Below are 14,060 nucleotides of genomic sequence, written 5' to 3'. Positions count from 1 at the left end.
TTCATGTTGCATATTGAGGGCCAAATGATGAACGGGCCCAAGTATGTAGGTGGGTTCCTCAACCGAGCCACCGAGCGGTTCTACAACGGCACCAAACACTCGTACAATGCAATAGGAGGAGCAAGGTTTTGAGCCGCAGTGGTGGGTCTCTTGGATGGCTGTCAACGCTGTGACCCGTCGTCATCTTGGGGGCTTTGGAAATACAGAGATCTGATGGCGTGGGGGTTCATGTCGGTGTTCACCTGAGCCGATGCTGTATGGGCTGTGAGTGATGTGCCAACACGATTCGAGAGAGGGCATGATAGCCTTCGAACAAACCATCACGGACGAATCCAAAGTATCGTAACACGAGGGCTTGAACAATGTGAATCAAAGAGAAATAAGGGACCAGTTGGAAAGTGCGACGGCAAGGGCAGACACTCCAGCATGTGGCAGATCCACGCGCGAAGTGCCTAAAGGTTGGACATGGGTCTAACAAGCCCGGTCTAGCCTGTTGTGCTTTAGTGTACAGCCATTAAACCACCATAAGAGAAAACTGGCGACGTCCCGAATTGCGGTCGGTGCTCACCCCTACATTGCTGACCGAGGAAACGAGCCAACATTAGATACTGCACATCCCACCCAGCGCGTCATCTGTTCACCACTACCATCTGTTCACCATCTGTTCCAACTGAGATAATTGCGCATCAAACGTGTTGAAGCAAAGACAGCTACGCCCGCACGAACGCTTATGTATTAAGCCAAGCGGATATTCATGTCAGAAGAGCGTGGGGGCCACCAAAACATCCACCAAATGACATCGCCGCGTGCCTTCCCAACCAACATGGGCGAAATGATGGCACCTTCCTCTTCCACCACCTCGTCGGCCGTACATTCCCTTACCAGCGCGAGCACACTGGATTCCCCTACAGAGTCAACGCGAAGAGCGCTGCGTGATTCAGTGTTCGAGTCGGCAACATGGCGCGAGACGGACGGCGAGTCACCAGAGGAACTGCAACGAAAAGATCCCCTTGGCACCCAGATCTGGAAGCTATATTCCAAGACGAAGAACACACTACCTAACTCTGAGCGCATGGAAAACTTGACGTGGAGAATGATGTCGATGAACCTGAGGCGGGCTCAGCACCAGAGGTATGACTATTCGTCCAAGCTCTCTTTGAGCTCCCAGACAAAGAACAAGTCGATGCTAACAAGCCACAATAGTCGGCTTGCTCACTATCAACAGCGTGCCAACGCACCTAGTGGAATTGCGCAATTGAGACAGTCGGCCGAAGCGCAGTCGCAGTCGCAGTCTCAGTCGCACTTTCCCGCTCCCACCCACGATCACATGAATCTAGACGACTTTATCGTCCCCTCATCCATTGCTTCGCCCATCAGCCAACCCTCGCCGCCTGCCTCGCTCGACCCCGCGACTTCGGAATTCAAGGCAACTCCGACGGGCATCCCTATTCGCCGCCATCAGCAGCTACAAGAGGAGGCTCAGGACGACTTTGTCGCGCGTGCCTCGGCTCCGTCGGTCGCTCCCACTGCTGTGAACAAAACGACCGATGAGTTTGGCTATATCCAACGCCATGTACGCAAGACCAGCATTGATGAGCGCAGGGTAAGTCGTTCACTCCTTGAAGCCTTTCTCGTTGCTGACTTCTCTAGCCACCAAAGCGACGTGCCGACTGCTCACCCCAGGTCCCTCCTGTCACTACTGGTATGCCTAACGATGCTCTCCTCAACAACTATTCGCTCGACTCAGGCGCCTTCAATCCTCCTAACACTCACGGCCAAGTACCCTTTGGCCTGGACACATTCGGCTTCGACACGGGTGCCAACTCCAACCACAACGATCCCTTGCTATCGTCGGCTGGCCCTTTCCAGACCAACTTCAATTTTTCGCCTGTCGGTTCGCCCATGATGAACAATGGCCCATACACCAACATGTTCAACCAGGCCATCATGTCCAACAACTACTGCTCGCCACCTCAGTCATCCTATCAGTCCCGCGTCTCGACCCCTCAACCTATCCCCGAGCACGAGCCTGTTTTCTTCAACACTTCTAGCAGTGTCGACTTGAGGCACCACGCTCACATGAGCAGCTATACCAGCCAACAGCCTACCCCTGTTGCTAGCATGCAGCCTCAGTACATTTTCAGTCCCAACAACGACAACATGTTCAGTCAAGTCTCCGCTCCCGACCCATCGACTTCCTTCAACCAACCCTCGTCTTTCTCCATGTCGGGCCATGTCGATCCGACCGAGGTGCTCTCCACCGGCATGTCGTTGCCGCGTGACAGCAACATGTTCACCTTCGGAGCCGACTCCGATAACGAAGACGACGAACCCAACTTTGGCGACAGAAACAATTTTATGATGCAGACTGATTTTTCACCTATGGAAGATCCTGCAATGGGCGAATACCAGTGGGAGAGCGGTCTCGCCTCAGGGCAGTTTAATTCGCTGCCTGCTCGCTACGCAGGCCCTCCCGCTCGCAAGGGCGTTACAATTGGGCATACTGAGATGATTCCCTCCCCGCAGGACTGGGGTGTGGGCAGCTTGGGTCGCACGCATGGTTCAGCCGCCTCGGTCAGCGAAATTCGCAACCGCGGAAACGACCCTCGTCTCAAGAAGATACCCCGTACAAGCTCAACCCCGAACGCCGCCGCTATGGCTGCTCAGCATGGCATGTTCTCTGCTCGCCCTCAATCCTCTCCCTCATCGCCGCCCGAGTCTTCGACTGGATTCAGCTCTGTCGCTCCTTCTCGTCCTGGAAGTCCAAAGCCTGGTGACAACGGTCTGCCCACCACATGCACAAACTGCTTTACACAAACCACTCCTCTATGGCGCCGCAACCCTGAAGGACACCCGCTGTGTAACGCATGTGGTTTGTTCCTCAAGCTTCACGGCGTTGTACGTCCGCTCAGTTTGAAGACGGATGTCATCAAAAAGCGTAACCGCGGCGGAGCGGGCGCCCCAACTGTCGGTCCTTCCTCCAGCCGTTCCAAGAAGGCCGCGAGCAGGAAGAACTCTGTGGCTCATACTCCCGCCGCTACTCCCAAGCCCACCCACGATGCCGACTCTCCCAAATCCACAGCTGGCTCTTCGACGACCGCAAACACCCCTACCACTCAGAACAACCCCGTCATTGCGCCCAAGACTACCGTAGTGCCGATTGCACCTGGTCCACCAAAGCCACAGATGCCTGCCACAGGCCCCGCCCCTACGCGCATGGTTGCACCGAAGCGTCAACGCAAGCAGAGCAAAGTCGGTAGCTCTCCACAAGAGATTGAGATGGGTGAGGCGGATGATATTCCCAGCATCAAACCAAAGGAGGTCGCTCAAGCACCTATGCCTTCATTCGCGCCCAGCCAGCAGCCGACCATGATGATGAACAACAACGGTACACCCGGATCTCTGGTCACCACACCTTCTGGCATGCCAGCCGGCCCCCAAGAGTGGGAATGGCTTACCATGAGTTTGTAGGGTGTTGACTACTGGCGACACCTCGTCGACTGACAGTACTCAACAAGGAGAACCACATTTCTCCACGCAACACGTGATGCCGTGATCTTTGGCCTTAAATCACGCTGCCTTCAACTGAGCATTCTTTTCTGCTTTTTCAGTTCGATCATATACCCGCCCGTATTTCGGCACTGGGCATCCAACAGGGATTGTACCGGGGGCTGCTTTCTGATGTTTTATTGGGGTGAGCGGGCCGTTGCATCTACGGCCTGCATTTGTTTCTTGCACGGTGTTCTTTGGCGTTGTATCCTGGAAGAGGTGTGGTATTTTTGTTTTTGTTTATGATTCCCTTGATAGACTGGTGGGGCGGATTCCGAATTGTGTGGGATTATCAGATCCCTATGGCTTTTCATCTGACTTTCTAATGAGACGGACGGAATTTTGTGTAGGGCGGCTTGAAGATACTGCCCGTGGCAATGATGGTACACGATTTTGATTTATTTCCTCTTGTTTGCCTGGTTGTTTACACGATCCAATCTTTAGACTGACTACTTTCCTATTGGAGTTCTTAGGAGCTGCGTAATCAACTCTAATACAATGTCATGCCATTTCAACGTGATGTTTGGACATGAGTCCCTCTGGTGCAATTGTCGTTCCAAAAGAACCATACAAACGTCCTGGCGGATGTTTGAGACCTGGGTGCTCATGAGTACCCCTTGGCTTTTCTCCTTACTCGACGCGCCATCACCTCACTCTCCTCTCCAACGCCTCAACTCTGCTCCTGAACGCCGCCACAATGTCGCGAATGCGTCGTATCTTGTCAAACTCTGTCTCGAGCTCATCAATCTGTCTTAGGAGGCCTTGCACACGGGCGATTTCCGCATTTGCAGCCTGGATTGAAGATATCGCTCTTGAGCTCTGTCGTTGTACTGATGCTTGGGTTTCGCGGGTCAACTCCAAAACACGGTGCTGTCAGTAGGTGCGTTTGAAAGCATGGCTAAATGTAACAGTCATAGTTCAATGATGACACATGACACATGGGGCTTAGATATCCCGCCAGCCAAACTAGAAGAAGCACGCTACACACGAAACCAGGAGTTCACGGGCCAGAGTACTCACAAGATCGGCTCTCTGCTGTATACCAGCCATGACATGATCGAAATAATGGGCTAGAAGCTGTAGGCTGCTGGTGTCCACCAAGACTCTGCCATTTGCGGCCGCCGCACGAGCATTGTTGTTTGCCCTGGACAACGCGACCTGCTGATGTCGTTGGAAAGTCGCAACCTCTTCCCCATTCAGACCCAGCTGTGACGGAGGAACCGTAGAAGGTGTAGGCGCCGCTGCTCGAGACGACGAGGATGAGTGTTTCTTGGGCACCATAGATGGAGGCTCATCTTTTGACTTTCATCCACTTGCGTCTGGACCGGGAAGGCTCGGAATAATTCGCAAACGGATGCAAATGGCTTTTTTTGTATCCAGCTAGGTTACCGCGCAAGTTGCTGTCTGCGTTACGTCGGTGTTGATGGCCGGAAATGATGAGGATGTGCGCCTTTGGAGAGTGCGGTAGAGTGTTGTTGCATTTCGGCCTCGCCGTGGGTCGCCTGTGGGGGGCTCTGGCTTGCTGCCCTGGTTACTCCTGCCCTGGGCGGCCCGCATCTCGGCGCGAGAAACAAGAATTAAGCCTCTGTAGTTCACCACAATAATTGGCGAGAGCGATGCCGGTAGCACATGCCCACCCTTTGCAAGAGTGAGATGTTCATCAAACAACATTAATTACGATCCTTCAGGCGCTGGCAACTTCTCAACAGCTTGATGAGATAGGGCACCAAGGGCCCCACGTTGGTTAATTGGATGTTGCTGCTCTCTCTCGCCTTTTGCTTAGCCGCATATGAGCTGACGAAATGCAAGATGCTTTCGCGATCGGAAAGTCATCCATGAAGAGCGTCTACCTGACACACTCTCACTGGACACGACTCGGATCCGCAAAGAACTGTGCGTTGATACCGCTGGTTAAGTGACAAACTTTAGCATGGAGACGAGGCACGCTAACCGCGGATTCCTCCACCATCTCCTTTGTGGGTCATTGTGGATCTCGAACATGAATTAAAGTCAATTGACTATTGATTTCTTGCGTATGTAGCTTTGCAGCAAGAAAAGACGTTCTACTCTAGCAAAGACAATGCTCCTCCCTCCTGCGTCTCCCTCTTACGAAGGGTTGAATGTAACCTCACGCCTGAAACGCCATCCTTGTCTCCTGTGTCTGAAATCCTTCTACCGTTCCAAACGGCCAAACCCACCCTTTCATCATTTAATAATCGTTCAAGTTGTGCAGAGAGACGTCCTGGCTTCCGCGGTGGACCAAGCCATCTTTCGGCCTCTTTTCCTCATTGTCGCCGTCGGCTGTGATCTTCTTGACAGCACTGACTTGTGCTTTATTGCCTTCGTCAGCAGGCACAACATTGCCTTGATGATCAACCTTCACCCCACTGGCTGCCATGCGCACCTCGTCTTCTCCGGCAGTGCCTTGTCTGACGGCCTCACGAGCACTCTCCATGACCTTCAGCTTCTTGGCATCTCCGCGCATGCGCTCAAGGTGCTCAAAGTAATCGTTGTTGACGGGAGTGACATATGTGCCGCAGAAGACACCGACTTCGAATTTCTGGTTTGGGCGGGGGCTGGCTTCGGCGCAAGACTCTTCGAGATCCTTCAGAGACTGGTAGACGACGGCGTCGGCACCAATCTTCTTGGCGATATCCTGAGAGCTGCTGTGGTGGGCAATGAGCTCTGAAGATGAGGCGAGATCAATACCATAGATGTGAGCGTAGGTGATAGGAGGAGCACAACTGGCGAAGAAGACCTGCTTGGCACCAGCTTCCTTGGCCATGAGAACGATCTCGCGACTGGTAGTACCTCTAACGATACTGTCATCAACGAGCAGCACGTTCTTGTCCTGGAACTCGATAGGGATAGCGTTGAGCTTGGCGCGCACACCCTTTTGACGAGCCTTCTGATTCGGCATGATGAAGGTACGGAAGATGTAGCGGTTCTTAACGAAGCCCTGGCAGTAAGGGATCTTGAGGTGTTTGGAAACGGCGTAGGCAGAGATCAAGCTGGTCTCGGGGATAGGGATAACGGCATCGATGCTTGCGAGTTGTTCGGGGGTAAGTTGCTGCTTGATGGTTTCGGCGAGACGGTAGCCCATCAGTTGGCGACTGCGGTGGACGGAGATACCGTCAATGACTGACTCGGGGCGAGCAAAGTAGACGTATTCGAAGATATCGGGGGCGTAGTTCAGTTCTTGAGCGACTTGCGAGAAGACGGGCTCCTTGCCCTTCTCGATGATGACAGCCTGACCGGGCTTGATGTCGACGATGTTCTTGTAGCCGCATTGCGACAGAGCGACAGATTCCGAAGCCATCATGTAGTCAGTACCGATACCATCGTCCGAAGGCTTCGAGCCGAGAACCATAGGGCGGATACCATAGGCATCACGGAAACCAATGAGACCGAAACCAGCAAGCATAGCGGTACAAGCCCAACCACCGGAGCAGCGCTTGTACATGCGCTCGAGAGCAGCGAAACAATCGTTAGCGTTGACTCTGGCCTTCTTGGTCTCGTTCAACTCGTTGGCGAAGATGTTCAGCATCAGCTCACTGTCGCTGTCTGTGTTGATGTGTCTGTGAGCGACTTGGTCGAGGTACTCTCTGAGTTCGGGAGCGTTGATCAAGTTGCCGTTGTGTGTAAGAGCAATGCCGTAGGGGCTGTTGACGTAGAAGGGCTGTGCTTCTGAGTTGGCACTGCTGCCGGCGGTGGGGTATCTCAGGTGTCCAATGCCCATGAAGCCAGGGAGGTCGGCAACGCGGGAGCCGTCGTGGAAGACTTTGGCAGCGAGACCATTGCCCTTGCACTGGTAGATGCGACCATTGCGGGTACAGGCGGCAATACCGCAAGCGTCCTGACCACGGTGCTGCAGGTAGTAGAGAGCCTGGTGGATCTCAGCGGCAGCGTCGAGTGACGACGGGTTGCCGTGAATAACGCCGAGGATACCACACATGATGTATGGCTATATGGATGAGGATTTGTGAGGGGTAGAGAATGAGGGGTTCTGTTCGGTGACTCGAGGTTAGCCGGGCTTGTTCAAGTAGTGCTTCTTGTCAAGGCGTGTGGTCAAGGTGTTGCTCAGTTCTAGAAAATGTGTTCATGAAAGATCACTAGTCTAACATCTATTTTTTACTTCTGATCTCATCCGTGCAAAGTGAAGGTGTTTTTGGGCGCAAAAGAAAAGTCTGCAACTCACGAGTCAAGGAAGCCTTGGAGTAGGGTCGAGGGGTGCGCGTAAAGATAGCGAAGATGTTATTGGCAGCTGGACATGGGCCTGACCAGATTGTCAGTGAACAGGAAAGGGCAGTTGATGCCTTGGAAAGGCTCTTGGAATGGAGATAGACATTTTGTTAGGAAGGGTTCTTCGAGCTCCAGGGCGAAAAAGAATTATCTACACCCGGGCGCCGGGCAGCCCACGAGTGCCAAGGGCCTGAGCGTCCGAGGGCCCGATAGCGGGGTCCACCTGATTTTCCATCCTCCTTTCCGGAGCTCCTGCGAAGTCTGCTTATCTGATCACAACCTCGAGAGCACCGTAGCGTCACCTGTGCAGGAAGCTCTGGACTCCGGTAACAAGACTTTTCAAGATTGCGCTATGAAGACCGAAGAATCTATGGGTCTTTCTGCCATTGAGACAAAGTCGGACATGCAGAGAGATCATGGGATGCTGCCAGGATCGGTCCCCTAGGTCATCATTCACGACTCGTATTTTATGGTTTTATCAATGTCTACATGTTTGACATCAGAAATACAGCTTCGTTATATCTTTGATTACAGTCGTTTCTGAAGAAGGCAAGTTTGATATCGAGGACAGCAAAGGAAAGGCATCCGTGGTGGTACACTGGTCTGAAGGTTGAAAGCCCTTGATCCGATGGTACTCTTCACTTGAAGTTGGTCCAAGACGTGATGGAACATGGTTTCACCTCCTCCTACAACACCTCTCAACATCTATGCGCTCTTTTGTCTCAACTCTCTACTTAACCTACTCTTCTTTATTCTGTGCACACCTCCACTTACCTTTCACTTCAAAGCAATAAGACTACTGTGGAAGGGTGTCTATCTGTTCTTTTTCCTGCCACACTTTTGACCTCACCCTCATCCATCCTACACCACAACAAGGTTCATTCATGTCTTGAGCCTGACTCTCCGCGGCCTTCACTCTGCTAGTTCTCATTGAGCTGCCTTCACTTTGCTGGTTCTCATTGAGCTTCTCTGCTTTTCAAACAGTACAGCAATCCAACCTCTGAATACAAAACCACGTCGACTGGCATCTATCAATCATTGCTCCCCATCATATCCTACCTTTCCTCGGATCAATCCAAGATGCGCAGACCAAGCAGTGTCGCACCTGACCGTACAGGCACTCATCATCGTTAGTGATTAACATGATCCTTCCACGTTTTTATCTGACCTCCATGACAGAGCCCATCATGATCGATGATGATGACGACGACTACATGAATACGAACATGTACAATATGATCACTATCGACGATAAAGAGGGCAATCCCTATGATACGATCACTATCGAAGACGACAACATCGATGATGATGACGTGGAATTTATTTCTGAGCGAACTCCGGTCACTGACAACGATGCTCGCTGGGGCGCGCCCCAATCGTCAAGCCCTGCAAGTACCCCCAAAAGAAGACCAAAAAGACCCTTCGTTGTCTACGAGCCCAGGACGAAGCCTATTGTCAACACGGCATTCCTTGAAGCACATTGGGTCTCGGACAAGCACTGTGTCGTTCCCGGTCTTACCGTTGAGCTGCGCATAGATCCCAGTGCTCCCTTCAAGTGCGGTGATTTCCTTCGTATCGAGAGCATATTTGAGGATCTGGACACCAAGAATGTCTACCTTAGAGGTATTCTCTTCCGTCGCGCTAGGACTCTAGAGGGCATGCTTCCCAAAAAGCTCAACGAAGTGTATCAAGTCCTTCAGCATAACCTAGGAGATTCCCGTCCTATCCACACGCAATCTCTCCATGACGTTCCTGTCAATCTGGCCACTGGAATTCGTGGCTTGAGACACACCAATGCTCTGTTCCCTCAAAACAGTTTCCGCACATTCGAAGACATGACTGGACGAAACCCAGCTTTTGTCCAAGCCAATGCCGGGCTCACATGCAGATGGAAAAGAGTCTTCCAGTACACTAACGCCACGGATCTGATGACTGGCTATCCACATGTGCAGTCTCTTGAGAGACTGACCGACGCCGAATGTGATGAAGGTCTGGCCATTCCGGACTTCATGCTGCGTCGAGCTGTTCCCGAAGTCGACTCTGACCTCTCTGTCGTTGACCTTACTGCTGAAGAAGCAGCCAGCAAAGATGCTAAGGGCTTAGCGGATATCCTAGGTCAGATGGGAAAGATGCGCATCTCGGACCTAAGGGCCGACTCAGCCTTCACATTCGCCGACTTCTTCTGTGGAGCTGGAGGCGTTTCGGTCGGAGCTAAGATGAGTGGCTTCAAGATTTTGTACGCCGTCGATCACGACAAGGATGCCTGCTCTACATATCGTCTCAACTTCCCTGGCACACAAGTGTTTGAAGAAAGCATTCACGACAACTTGACTTGTCGCAAGCAGAGCAATGCGCATGTTCGTTGTTGCCACATGAGTACGGTTTGCAAGACTGTCTCTACCGCCTACACCGTCAGAGGCAAGAATCACGACGCTAACGAGGCGACTCTTTTTTGTATTTCGGACATCCTGCGCAAGGCTACGCCTATGGTTGCTACGCTTGAGCAGACCTTTGGTGCTCTCAACAAGGGCAAGAAGCAGATTTTCAACGACTTCGTCTGGCAGTTTACTTCCATGAACTACTCAGTCAAGTGGGCCGTTCACACTCTCTCTGAGTATGGTGTCCCTCAAGCCCGAAAGCGTCTCATAATGCTCGGAGCCTGCCCTGGTCATCCATTGCCAGACTTTCCTTTACCCACTCATTCTCCCTCTCCCGCCAACCCTGTTGTCGGTCTGAGGCCCTCAGTGACCATTGCCGATGCCCTCCAACCCATCCGCCACAATACACCAAACCACAACCCAGGCAACCTGGATCCCAAAGACTTCCTGCCATACAGCCCTCACCAGCTGGTGAGAGGATGCATAACCACTAGCGGTGGCTTAAACAACTGGCATTACAGTGGCAAGCGTCATTACACCGAGCGAGAGTTTGCGTGCTTCCAAACCTTCCCCCTGGACCATGTGTTCATTGGCAACAGAACTTCTGTCGTTCAGCAAGTTGGAAACGCAGTCCCACCTGCGTTCTCCTCGAAGCTTTACGCAAGCATTCGCAAGTGCTTCGAAGAGGTTGACGAGGAAGATCGTGAAAGAGTTGCACCTATCGATTTGACTCACGACGACGACGACGTTGATGTCGACATCGAGCAAATGATGAAAGACGAGAGAGTTGTTATGGACTTGACTTGAGTTACATGTGCTGTATGGACTTTTCTGCCTCTTTCACGTTCTTCACAAGTCAGCCAGCCACATTGTTTTTTCCCCTGCATGTTTTCCTTTGTCTTCAAAACGCAGAGCACAGAACATGCTTTCCCATGATGTTGTTTCCTCGTTCCATGTTTTCTTCCTGGCCGAGGATCGCAATCACTGTCTTCGCCATCTGATAGTCAAAAACAAAAGAAGGAGGAGGTCGATAGCAATCGCAGGACGAAGGATGGTTCCAGACAACATCACCTTTTTGTTTCTCGTTAGTAGCAATCAAATCGTTCTCTTCTATAATGTTCCCATGAGATGTGGCTAGTGCATACAAAAAGTCTATCAACATGTTGCTCGTGTTTAATGTTCTTCTTTCCACCCATCTCTAACAGTGCGCAAACTCGAACTTGACTACCTTCGCCAACCCCCTCTCATAAACTGTCACTGGACACGATTCTGAGTTGAGGATTACTGTGCGTTCCAATAGCCACACGCCTGACAGTGTCTAACTCTCTCTGCCCCGTCTCTAGTATCGAAATGTGTAAGGCCGTGTGCTGTAGTCTTTTACCATCTCTCCTTTGGTGGTTCCTTGACACATTGAAAGCTGAAGAGATGTATGATGTTTTTGTTCTGTAGTCGTCCACGGAGAACAGGCGTCTCTATACGCTCTCACTGGACACGGCCATGAGTTGAAAGTCATCGTGCATTCCGTCAGAGGATCGACACTTTTATCCGATGACCAAGTTTGGAAGCATGTGCTGGAAAGGTTCAATTGGGACATGCATAAATCATTAAGAGAAAGCCCGTTAAATCAATGACAGATTGTACACCTTTGACTCCTGAGCCTTGAGACGATTGTAACCTACTCTAGCATCACTCTCTAGTACGGTTTCAGCGCGCCAGAAAGTTCGAAGTCTCGAATGGCTACACAGATCGCAACTCTCTGCTCTGAGGCTTCTCCAGAAATGAGAAACACTGCCTGAATGACCACTAGACATCTGCGGCGAGATTTGATCATATGCGACGCAGACTTGCAAGCTGTAGCACGAGGAATGCTCCACGTGCATGAATGATGTCCTCATTCCATCCCACTGTAGCGGCAACAGGTTGAATGTGTCCACACTCTCTTCGAATTGAGTAAGAGGGTAGAACGAGGACGAGAGGTTGACACGGAAGATAGGCCATCGAGTACTGTACATGGAGTAGGATGGTCGACGTCCAACAGATGGGCATCAACGGGGCCATGTCTTCGGTCGCTAGTGCGAGGGATCTTAATCGTAAATGTCAGGCAAGCAAACATTGTAGACAGCTTTGTCCATGGGAGAGGCTGTGAGGTTGCTGCGTCAACACTAGTCATGACCTTCATCCATAGTGAGCGGCAGCCGTGGTCGAATTGACAGTGCCATAGTGGTAGCAAAATACCACTTCAAGAGAGATCGACCTCTCCTTGCTGGTGCATGTCGGTAAGGCATGGATGTATGAAAACAACTGATTTCATGGCCTCTGACGAGAGATCACATTCTTTTGTAGAATCAAATTGCAGACTCCGCGCACCTCTGTAACAGAAGCGGTCAGTGCAGGAGGAGTAATGGTAATGGCCAAGGCGCCGGTAAGAGGTGACTTTCTCTTGGTAGCATCAACAGGTTCGCCCCATCTGTTGAAGCCATTCTTTTCCAATTCGTCTATAAAGGTGTCTCGAAACCTTCTCATGACCCAGGAGCGAACGGTACGTTTCTTGGAGATAGACACGGGAGTCTTGATGATCCAGTGTAGTCGGTTTGGATTCCAAGCCTCGAGGCGACGTGAGAAGGGAATTTGTAGAGGATGGCGATCATCACTGGCAATGCCTTGGGTATTATTGAACCTGGCACAATTCAAAGAGTTCGGAAAACGCTCGAATCGCAGGTGGTACAGAGTGGTGAGAGCTCTTTTGGGAAGTCGAGCCCGCGACATGATGTGATCATTGAGGAGTGAACAGACGAACAAAGAAAAGAGAGAACAATGGCCTACTCGTAGTGAAAGCGCGGTGGAAGTGTTTAGGCGCTGGCCAAGAGATTTGGCAGGCTCTGAATCCCCCACCCAAAGCAACCCATGCGTCACAGCGACCACCCCTCCACTCTCTTTCTTTTCCACAACGACAAGCACTTTACTGTCAACGACTTTTTCGCACCCTTAGACCCAGGCAACGAAGCCGCACTAGTCAAAGTCCAAATTCACAAGCGACACATTCGCCATGCCCAAGAACAAGGGAAAGGTATGCGCCCGCAAAGCCCGAGCGACCACGACGAAAAAAACACCATCTGACTTGTATGTGGCAAATAGGGTGGTAAGAACCGAAGAAGAGGAAAGAACGAGAACGACAACGAGAAGCGTGAGCTCACCTTCAAGGAGGAGGGTCAGGGTATGTGGCACTCTACAACAAACAAGGCGCAAAAAGACACGGGACTGACAGCGGACGCTACAGAATACGCCCAAGTCGTCAAGATGCTGGGTAACGGCCGACTGGAAGCACAATGTTTCGACGGCGAGAAGAGACTAGGACACATCCGTGGCAAGCTGCGAAAGAAGGTCTGGATCAACCAGGGCGACATTATCCTCTTGTCGCTGCGTGACTACCAGGACGAGAAGGGCGACGTCATCCTCAAGTACAACGCCGACGAAGCACGAAGCTTGAAGGCATACGGCGAGCTGCCCGAGTCGGCCAAGATCAACGAGACCGACACATACGGCGGTGAGGAAGAGGGCATCGGCTTCGACTTCGGCGAGGACGACAGCGAGAGCGGCGGTGAGGTCGACATTGACGACATCTAAGCAACTCGCTTGGATTGTGCAGTTGGGCTGCTGGCGATGCATAGATGGATCTGCCAGGCGGCATTCACGATTTTAACCAGCGTTGGGCGTCCTTTTCTTTCACGAGCATCTTCCTTCAAACTGGGTCTGACGCCGCCGGGCTGGCAAAAATGAACTTCTTTTACTACCTGCTTCTACTACCTGACGAACGCAATGCATAAACAATACCCTAGTACCCCGTAATGACCATTCGGTGCATTTCCATCTTCATGACCACATCGAGTATTT

General features: G+C 51.8%; 6 protein-coding genes across 6 annotated transcripts; 3 read left to right on the top strand and 3 right to left on the bottom strand.

The window, feature by feature from the left end:
• Positions 1–823: 823 nt before the first annotated feature.
• M438DRAFT_334418 (uncharacterized protein) lies at positions 824–3,471 on the top strand (the record flags this gene model as incomplete). The annotated part of the gene is made up of 3 exons (XM_029903710.1): positions 824–1,131; positions 1,204–1,603; positions 1,651–3,471. 3 exons carry the CDS (start codon positions 824–826, stop codon positions 3,469–3,471), a joined length of 2,529 nt encoding a protein of 842 aa, XP_029761715.1.
• A 729-nt stretch (positions 3,472–4,200) lies between these two features.
• On the bottom strand, positions 4,201–4,776 carry M438DRAFT_258428 (uncharacterized protein; the record flags this gene model as incomplete). The annotated part of the gene is made up of 2 exons (XM_029899740.1): positions 4,201–4,404; positions 4,570–4,776. Coding segments are annotated over 2 exons (411 nt in total), but the record flags the coding sequence as incomplete, so codon positions are not given.
• An 809-nt stretch (positions 4,777–5,585) lies between these two features.
• M438DRAFT_344834 (Amidophosphoribosyltransferase) lies at positions 5,586–7,864 on the bottom strand. Its single transcript, XM_029905307.1, has 2 exons — positions 7,748–7,864; positions 5,586–7,555 (listed from the first exon to the last, which is right to left on the bottom strand). The coding sequence occupies exon 2, from the start codon at positions 7,502–7,504 to the stop codon at positions 5,759–5,761; it is 1,746 nt and encodes a 581-aa protein (XP_029761713.1). The 5' UTR covers positions 7,505–7,555; positions 7,748–7,864; the 3' UTR covers positions 5,586–5,758.
• Positions 7,865–8,565: 701 nt separating this feature from the next.
• On the top strand, positions 8,566–11,065 carry M438DRAFT_317183 (S-adenosyl-L-methionine-dependent methyltransferase). Its single transcript, XM_029902734.1, has 2 exons — positions 8,566–8,920; positions 8,971–11,065. The coding sequence occupies exons 1-2, from the start codon at positions 8,872–8,874 to the stop codon at positions 10,974–10,976; spliced, it is 2,055 nt and encodes a 684-aa protein (XP_029761712.1). The 5' UTR covers positions 8,566–8,871; the 3' UTR covers positions 10,977–11,065.
• A 1,264-nt stretch (positions 11,066–12,329) lies between these two features.
• On the bottom strand, positions 12,330–13,160 carry M438DRAFT_197043 (uncharacterized protein). The gene has a single exon (XM_029899312.1). The coding sequence runs from the start codon at positions 12,933–12,935 to the stop codon at positions 12,477–12,479; it is 459 nt and encodes a 152-aa protein (XP_029761711.1). The 5' UTR covers positions 12,936–13,160; the 3' UTR covers positions 12,330–12,476.
• On the top strand, positions 13,117–14,012 carry M438DRAFT_344831 (nucleic acid-binding protein). Its single transcript, XM_029905306.1, has 3 exons — positions 13,117–13,236; positions 13,305–13,383; positions 13,447–14,012. Exons 1-3 carry the CDS (start codon positions 13,216–13,218, stop codon positions 13,791–13,793), a joined length of 447 nt encoding a protein of 148 aa, XP_029761710.1. The 5' UTR covers positions 13,117–13,215; the 3' UTR covers positions 13,794–14,012.
• Positions 14,013–14,060: the final 48 nt, after the last annotated feature.

Source organism: Aureobasidium pullulans, assembly GCF_000721785.1.
Source record: "Aureobasidium pullulans EXF-150 unplaced genomic scaffold scaffold_7, whole genome shotgun sequence".
In the NCBI taxonomy this organism is placed as follows: Eukaryota; Fungi; Ascomycota; class Dothideomycetes; order Dothideales; family Saccotheciaceae; genus Aureobasidium; species Aureobasidium pullulans.
This window is presented reverse-complemented; position numbering and strand designations above follow the sequence as displayed.